At 41.9% G+C, this 9,546-nt stretch overlaps 1 protein-coding gene across 1 annotated transcript in view; it reads right to left on the bottom strand.

Moving 5' to 3' along the window:
* Positions 1–852: 852 nt before the first annotated feature.
* The window catches only part of prkcha (protein kinase C, eta, a), a 28,542-nt gene continuing 19,848 nt past the window's right edge, over positions 853–9,546 (bottom strand). Inside the window, exons 11-14 of the mRNA XM_082515837.1 lie at positions 6,049–6,187; positions 5,241–5,429; positions 1,690–1,836; positions 853–1,570 (exon numbers count right to left, since the gene is read on the bottom strand). Coding sequence (XP_082371963.1) covers positions 1,421–1,570; positions 1,690–1,836; positions 5,241–5,429; positions 6,049–6,187 — 625 coding nt within the window. The 3' untranslated portion in view covers positions 853–1,420. The remainder of the gene's footprint in view (positions 1,571–1,689; positions 1,837–5,240; positions 5,430–6,048; positions 6,188–9,546) is intronic.

Below are 9,546 nucleotides of genomic sequence, written 5' to 3'. Positions count from 1 at the left end.
TTAAGGTGCTAATGTGCAGTATTTAGAGACAGAATCTTCCACAGGACACCCAGCTGAAGAGATAAACAGAGACCCAAACTTCCTCATTCAAACTAACAGGAAGACTCCGTCCTGGAGGGCTGGGCTTGTTCGTGTCTGTGCAAGTTCCGGAGGAAAGAGATTCATCTCAACACAGGGTTTTCTTTTCTTTTTTGTCATTGTGTTTTCAAAGTTTTTGCTTTTATTTCCAACATCATGCAGTATACAATACTGCATTTATATATGAATTCAATGTCACCCCCCTGAAAAAAAGCATCACTTTTTCCTCTCTCGTGTCTTCCTTTTTCTAGCAAAGGCGACAGTAGTGACGCTGTGTGGTTTCCTGTTTATTCTCTGCTGGTTTGCTGGCCCTCCACTAGACGCACAGCACAGAACTGCAGGGTTTCAAGACTTACGTGTTTTTCTTATATTTTTTATGGATAAGAATAAACAAACAACAAACAACAAAAACGTGAATTCACTTATCCAAGCAGGTCTGTAGAAAGTGCTGGAAGCTTTCAAACACTCTGGCAACAGTTGGACAATACACTAACAGTGTTGTGAAATCTACAGACTTTTCAATATTTCACAGTTACCATGAATCATCGAGCTGCTTTCACCTCAGATGAAATCTTGCATCATCGTCTACATGCCTGGCGGAGCAATTTACATGGAGAATCACTGCGACGGATGCCAAGTTTTTCTTACTGGGTGTGGGCCACAAATAAAAAAACACAAATACTCTATTATTGGGAATTCAGTGCAGTGAAATTCTATCCTTTAACCCAATTTCAACCTTTATCTCATTTCAAAACCAATATTTCAGGCTTCAGGTGATTTTAACCCTTTATTTAACAGTGGATGGACTCAGCTGTTTCTGTGTGAATTTGTGTTTTTTCCAGAGTGGAGACGCATCACTCAGAAACTATTCCATCTGTGCATGAAATCATTCCAGGATTTGTGTAACTTTGACTCTTCTGGGAATCTCCAGCAGATTTAGATCCCAATTTTTTCCCCCCCATCTCTGAGCAGCAAAAGAGCAAAAATTGAGCAAATAGAAGCAATTTCATCAGAATACAACATAATAAAATACATCCTGTCCACACGTACATACACACTTGCATGAATGTGTAAATGAAGCCAAAACTAAATGTTATTTCAAAAGCTGGCCACACTCCACATTTGGGTCTGAGGTACAAGTTCTTACAGTTCAAGTGCAGCTCAGGTCCTTGTCAAGCATGTTTTGGCTGGCCACTTGGAACTTTCGCACAGTTATATCTCTGGGAAATGTGTCCGCACCGTGTTTTATATGCCAGTGGAAAATGTTTTAGGCAAATGCACAGACACTGAGAAGAGTAAGGGTGACCGCACGCACGACTGCTAGTGGATCAGTCTCTGAGTCTTAATTCTCCAGCAGTTCAGGTGAAGTAAAGGAAAAGTTTCTGAATTCCTCCTGGTTGATGGAAGGGATCATAGGGTCATCGATGGGCGTGAGCGTGGGCTCTTCCTGAGTAAAATCTGGGTCAAAGTTGTTGACGTCCTCCGGGGTTTTCTGGAGGACAACAATAGAGTACAGTCACACACACAGAATGTGAGACAAAATCATACACTGCGTAATGTCTGGTGAGTACACCGATTATCATTTAGCATCAATAAAATCATGTGACTTACAATCCTGGGCTTGAAAGGTGGCTCAATTTCTCTACGATTTAGCTTCTCCCAGTCGATACCTGTGAAGAAAGCGTGGCTGGTCACAGCCTCCTCTCCACCCTCTGTGGGCACACAGCCCAGACGCCGTGCCGGGTTTTTGGTCAAGAGCTGCGAAGATAAAATGCGGATGAATTAAAAACAATTGATGAATTAAAGACCCAATTTCATCTAAGCTTTAGCTGTCGGACAGATGGCCTCACATCTGACTCTAGAATACTTTGGTATAAAGAGTCCATCGTGAACTCAAGGCCTGCAAGGTGCTGTGGCTGCAAAAAAAGCCCAAATCAACACCCCTCCACCACCATGTTTGACGGTTGTTATGAGTTTGGTCTTCTCCAAATATGACACTGTGCATTATGGCCAGACATTTCCACTTTCGTCTGTCTAAAGGACATTTTTCCAGAAGTCTGTTTGTTCAGATGCAACTTTGCAAGTCTAAGCTGCGCTGCCATGTTCTTTTCAGAGAGAACAGGCTTTCTCCTGGAAACCCTTCAAAACAAGCCATACTTGTTCAGTCTTCTTCTAATTGAACCGTGATGAACTTTAACATTTAACACACCAACTGAGGCCTGTAGAGTTGGGATGTAGCTTTTGAGGTTTTTTTCCAGTTTCTATGAGCATTGGATAGTCTGACCTTGGGTTTAATTTGCTGCGACTTCCACTCCGGTGAAGATTGGCAGCGGTCTTGAATGTTTCCCTCGTGTGAATAATCGTTCTCTCTGTAGAATAATGAACTTCAGATTGTTTATAAATGGCCTTGTAACCCTCCCCTAGATTGATGGACAGCAACTTCAACAACTTTTTAAAGACCATTGCTGCTGTCTTTCATCCTTGGCAATGTGATGACACATACCTGAATGCTTCAGCGCCAAAGCTTATGCTTATACTTCCTGACAAAAAAAGAATTAATCAAATGTTGATTTAGCAGCAACTGCCTGCTACTTATCCTCTTATTTCCTATGGAAGCAATAAGGGTCTACCTAGTTTTTCACACACTGTTTTGGGATTTTTGCTTAGGTTCTGTTAAATAAATACCACAGTATAATATGTCATGTTTTGGAAATCATGTGAGAATGCATTTACCTTAGCAAGAGCTGCTAAATGCCAAATTATTTTTGTTATGTTAACTTCAGAATATAAAGCGAGTTTGCTTTCCGTTTACCATGACTGTGTGGTTGGTGCAAAATAGGGAAATGTGTAGCACCAGATCAGATTAGATTTCTCTGGAGGGATGCCAAACAGGGCTCAAGTTCATCTAGTGAGTCCTTCCCTCTCAACTGACAAAAAACACACACCCTGAATTGTGTTAAGCTCCTCCCACAAAGTCTTAGTTGGCCAGAGTTCAACTAGTTTCAGTAAAGTGCAGCTGAGGTGTCTCAACTTCCTGGGGTTGTATTCATTAAAACAATAGTGAATCAGCCATTGAACTTTAACCGTTTCTCTCTGACCAAGGTCGGGTAGGTGGTGCAGGTCTTAGGAAGAAGCCCAAACAAAAACAAATAAAAGTTAAAATAGTTTTAACTTGCCTCTGGGGGGGAAACAGAAAAAAAAACACCACTTTGTTTTGGAAAACCGTCTCGCATGGTGACTCTGTGTGCACCTCAGGGATAATGGTGACCTTCAGACCCAGCATAGCAAACTAATGAGTCCCCGTCTCCATTGTGACAGTGTTAAGATTAACCTGAAGACACTGATTAATACAGAGATTAATACATCTCATTGTGTCAGCTCCAAACGATATTAACTACCAGAGACTTTGCCTAAACAAAACCGCATGTCTCAACAATACTGAGCTCCAAGAGAATGAGGAAGCAGCTGCGGAGGTGATGGGGCAATGCCCAAAAAGACGCGAGGTGTCCCAAAAGCATCAAGCTACAATGAACAATAACGAGGATTCATAGAGACTAATGAAACTCTGATGCCTTGCCATGTGTAATTTTATATAATAAACAGCATGTGTGTCGCTCTGCTGTAGTCAGTGTCTCTGCCAATAACGCCTCCAACATGATTGATTGGGAGATGCACAGTTATTGTTCATGTAAGCCTTTTCACCCGTTGCTTTTCCTTTGTACATCTATGTACTGAACTGCATCAGCCCATGGTTGTGACTGTACTTTAAGACAAAAACATGCTTTGTTGAAATGTTGCATTTGTCCCTTTTATACTCATCACTGCTAATGAATAAAGGTTTAAGGTTACAGCAGTTAAACTCAGGGATTTGCAGCTGTGATGACATTATTTCCAGTTACTGAATTAAAACATGTTTGAAAAAAGAAAAAAGGCACACCAGTAGACACCAGTATGGTGCTTGAATTGGAGTTAACTGTAAGCATGACAGAGTAGCAGAGGTGACTCAGTTCAGGAGCAAACTGACCACAAAACCAAAGAAAAACTTTTCCACTAAAGCTGATGCCATCTTTCCATGGCTGCACGTCAGTTGTGCCATTCTCAGAGCCAGACCTGCCATGTGGGCATTTCTGCATGAAGAAGCCGTTCTCCTCTACACTCGCAAAAAAGACGTTTACGGGAAGGCGGGGAATATTAGAGCTGAAACTTTTAGTCAATCAATCGGTCGGCTGGCAGAAAAATCAATTCAACACTTCCAGCTCCTGAAATGAAAGGTTTGCTGTTATACAACAATATAAATTGAACAACTTTAGATTTATTTCTTTTTAGATTGTTGATGCTGGGCTGGACAAAGCGATCAAAAGCGCTTTGTTTCAGCTCTATGTGATAGTTTAACTTGACCATTGGCATCTACCAGCCTTCAGGTATTTTCACCATGACTCACAAACTCGTGACATTTCTGCAGCCATTCTCACACGACCTTGAACAACCTGACAACTGAGCTCCATGAACTTCCTTTTAAGAACAAGGTGATCTTGGCAATGGATCTGCCTCCAGTAAAAATAGAGCAGCAGCGTTTAAAATCCACTCACACCAGTCAGTAACGTGTGATAGTGGGGGGCAATGACAAATCGGCATGGGGAGACTGATTTGGTGCTTCCTCAGCCATGCGGGAATAACAACAAGGACACGAGGAGAACAGTGTGAGAGAGAAGGAATGGAGAGGAGGTGCAGTTGTATTTATAGCTTGTGTGCTGTGGCTGGGCAGTGAACCATGCCTTAATATAGTTATGTAAAGACCCCAGCCAAACAGCTGGCTGGAAGACTGTGTGGGGTTGCCACTCACTCTGCAGTCAGACGGTGTCAGTCAGGCAGACAGACAAGAATCTGGCTACTGATACAATATCCAGGCATGGAAATGCTCATCCGTTTTTCTCCACAGAGATGTCACAAATCCACTGACAAATTGATTTCCTCTATCATTACATGAGTTTAAAAAAAAGCCGTTCTGACATTTCCTGCAATTGTATAAAGCAAACACAGTCTGACGGCGCTGGTCTGAGAAGAGTGAGACCTGGCCTTCACCCAGCTCCATTTATCATTAAATTTTTATTGCTGGTGACCGCAAAAATGTGAATAAAAGATATTACTCCTGGCAGACTCACAGCTTTCAGTATATTGACTGCCTCTGTGCTGAGCCAAGAGGCATAAACAATCTCTTCATTGAGGATGGATTCAAAGAGGTCATCTTCATTTTCCGCCTCAAAAGGAGCATGTCCAGAGAGCATCTCATACAGTAGCACCCCGAGGGCCCACCAATCCACAGAAGGCCCATACAGCATCTCTTGCAGGATCTGTGAAAACATGTCAGAGTAGAAAAATGAAGTTGAGCATGAGTATGAGATTTTAGAGAGTCTCAACAGCAAATTTAAAACCACTTTATGAAGTTTAGTTAGGGGTATGTGCTGGATTAGCGGAGCTACACACTGAGGAGTAAGTGTTGAGGGCAGCAAAGGGGTCTTTCATAAACGCAGATGCACATTCTTGGTTAGAGAAAAAGCTCTCAAACACGAGGATGCAGGCCATCTTAATTCCTCATTATGAAAGCCAAACACGCCTCTGAAGGCGCAGTCTGAAGAAGTGGAAATCTGGGCTTGTCAAGTCAATAAGTTGACCTCACAGGTGTGCTGCCTTCCAGTCAGGAGGGAGGGAGCTTGAAGTGCCGGGCAGCGACCACAATGTTTGCTCTTAGTGAGGTGGTGTGATGGAAATTAAACATATGAACTCAGAGAACCTGAGCTGCTGGAAGCTAAAGATGGCCAAGTTTATTCTTTAGTGTCATCTTAAAAATGGAAATGTGAAAACATTGCTTCAATATATGAAATGTTCTATTATAAATCTGGAGCTGAAGTATCTGTTATTTTGAGTGCCGACTATGTTTTCTGCTGGTTAATGTAGGGGGGAGAAACTGACCTCAGGGGCAATATAATCCGGGGTCCCGCAGAACGTTCCCGTGGCAACACCTTCAAATATGCCCTCCTTGCACATGCCAAAATCTGCCAATTTGCAGTGACCGTCTTTGTCAAGAAGAACATTGTCCAACTTTAGATCCCTGAAAAGAAAGGCAAACGCAAAAAGGAACAAATAGATGAGGTATTTGCTCAGGGACTGTTATTCAGCACCTATAAATCAGAAGCCTGAAATAAGCCACCAAAAATCCAATTCAGTGCTCAGACTCCAGTCGCATCCTGCTGGTCTTGTTTCTAATTATATGTGAGGAAGGTAGAAATTTGTGGTGAGACAAAAGGAAATAGTTCTCTGAAGACAGTGACACTTAAAGCAGAGGGAGACACTGACGGACAACTCCCTGACCCTTAACTGGCAACCAGTAAAAAAAGAAAAATCGTTGGAGCTGGGGTTAAACCCTTGTAGCTTACCATCTGCACGGAGTCAAACTGGATGGTACACAGAGAACCACACAGAGCCATTTGTGCACCCACTGATGATGAAATGCACTTCACACGGATGAAAGCAAACCCTTGCATATTTGACACCAAGGGAAAAAGTGTCTGTGTTTATTCTGCTCCCAAGAAAAGCAAAACTTCTTCTCCCAGTTATTCCATTTTATTGCTCTGCCTTTGTGAAGCAGGCTTAGCTTAAAGCAAAATACGTAAGTTGTGACCACTTGATAGAAAGATGCATTTTGTTTTTTCTGCCACTCACTGCTAATATGCACCGTCTTCACAGTATGCCTTCCACGGGTATATTTTCCCCTCTGCTGACTGTGCATGGGGATGTCTCCAAACCAAACACTGGAAAAATCTCCTGTCCTGTGTTCACGTCAGCTGACAGAGCGATTACAGCTGTCGAGTGTGGGCTCTGGAGTTAAGCTCTAATCTGTGATCAGACAGTGTTACATAGATGGCCTGATCCTAGCTGGACAGTGATACTGTTAATGTATACATAACAGGATGAGAAAAACCAAAATACAGAAAGCCTGACTGTAAAAGACTGAGGGTCAGGAACCAGTTTGGTTCGATTAATCTAGTCTGCCGTTCTCTATCTTAAGCCGATTGTGTAACGCTGATCACACACAGTCTAAAACATGGCAAAGAGAGCAGCTCTGACACTCACACATCACAAAGTACACACAGACTGTGTTAAGCTGTGTTAGGGATAATCACAGCTAGGAAAACAAAACTGGGAAACTGGACACAGGAGAAAGTATTTTTAAGTAGGTGTCTGAGCTCTTCCAGTTATATGGCCAGTTCTGCTTCTTGATAATCGTTCGCACACTGCCAAACCATTTCCTGGACCATTATTGGTTTTTTTTTTCAGTATGAATGTGTCCAGTGGGAAATTTAACCGCCTCTTATCACTGAGCTACACAGAACCACACATCACTCACTGCACCTAATCATCCTGTATGAGCTCCTTCATCCAACGACTTCACCACATGGGAGAGACAAGCCTGACTTGAGCCAGTTTCACACATGAACTCTGGCCGATGTCAGGAGAGAAAATGTTGTCACTACTGCCAGTACTCTCTTTGATTTAATTTAATGTAATGTTTACCTGCATTTTCCACCTGCTAAAGCAGAGAAAATGGAAGTGCTGCAGTGCACGGGTGAAAACGACTGATGATGGAAACAGGTCAATCAAACAATGCGATGTCTGCAGAAAAAAAAATGCTGCGGTGCAAAATGAGTCACTGATTAGGAGATAGAGTTGCACTAATAAAAGAGATTCCAAAGAAAAGAGGAGGAAGTTCAGAAAAAGTTCTGACGCACAAACTTTGTTTTTTTTCATTATGGTAAGAGTCTAATCAAACTATCAAAGGCTCCTAAAATGTTATGCATCAACCTAAGGATGCGATATATATCACAACTTGCATAAGCCTAAAAAAAAAATTGAGTATTTTTTTATCTATTTTGTTCAGTCTTGAATTTACTTGTTCTTTGCATATGTGGGTCAGGACAAAACAAAGAGACACACAACACCTCCCTGGCGGAGTTCAAAACAGGCTTCACAAAGCATGTGTTTATTGCACGACACTGAGCAGCTGTTCGCCATACAGCCTTTTTAATCCTTGTGGATTTAATTGGCTCTCCTCATGAAACGTGCTCTCACTCTTAAAAGCAGCCAGTGTGGATTCAGACTGCAAAACTGAGTTTTCATGTCTAAAACCTCAAACTGAAACCTCGAGAACTGTACACGTCTTTTTAAGGACAAATACAGGAAACGCAAGGACACGCTGTGGTGTCAACTGAGAAGCTTCAAAGCCTCAAAGCCTTTACCTGAAGCCAAAAACCCCCACACACAGTGTAAAAGACACGCATATTACACAACACAAGGACCGAGGCTACAATTTTATTCTTCCCACACTTGCCTGATGTCAGAGTTACTATTCTGGATGCTTTTTACTTATTTAGTTATAGCACGCAAGGTGCATGCAACCTCTTCAGCTTGCTGTCATGCTATGCAGTGCATGCTGAAAGGAGACTCAGACATACTACTAAGTATAACTCAGGATTTACTGATGTTCCTTTTCCTTTTTCATTATGTACTGGCAGGACACCAAAAGATTTCCCACTCGACTTTCCTTGAGCGGACAGTCCGAAAAAAAGGTCTTTGAATATATGTAGCTATTAGAAGCTGAGGAAGGGGGATCGTTATTGGTTCATCTATTCATAATTCTTGGTAAAAGCTGGCGTTCTGTCACAGAGCCTGACATGTGTGGACACAGTGTGTTTCTATAGAGATGAGAATTCTCAGGAATCTAAAATGTAACAACATTATCACAGCTCAGGATGAGATACACGCATAAACACAAATATGCGTTTATGCGTAGCAACATTATTGTCAGAGTCTTCTGTGTCATTAATCCTTATCAAATTCAAGGTTACAGGGAGTATTGGAGTCTATCCTGATTGTCATGGGGAAAGAGGTGTTGGATACACTCTGATCACGTCGCTAATCTATCACAGGGCTAACATAGAGAAACACATAACCATTCACACTCGCATTCACACCTACAGTCATTTTAGAATCACCGTAATCCTGCACATGTCTTTGAGAGAAAGTTGGAGTACTTGGAAAGAACCCACACAGACACGAGGAGAACATGCTAACTCCACGCAGGAAGGCCCCAGACTGGATTTACAGTGTTGCCTGCCTCTCTTTTTGCCTGCCTAAATAACCGTGGTAGTTTATGCTGAAACCATAACAGTGAAAAGTGGCAAGTTTTCATTTATTCTTTTATTTACAGCATGTTTTAAGTTCATTATAGATTCTCAGCTTGAGGAATACGCTTCATTTGTGCACGTCGTTAATCTGTATCCTACTAAAACTGCTGAATGAAGCATATAATTGTTAAGTAGGTGATGCAGAAAATGTGTAAATGTTTTACTTGATTCAAATCTGCTGCTGGAAAATATATATTTTATATTTAGAGCCTGAAGCAGAAAGTCT

The sequence above is a fragment of the Aulonocara stuartgranti genome (assembly GCF_965226115.1).
Source record: "Aulonocara stuartgranti genome assembly, chromosome: 19".
In the NCBI taxonomy this organism is placed as follows: Eukaryota; Metazoa; Chordata; class Actinopteri; order Cichliformes; family Cichlidae; genus Aulonocara; species Aulonocara stuartgranti.
Note: the sequence above shows the minus strand (reverse complement) of the source record. Positions and strands in the feature narration are given on the sequence as shown.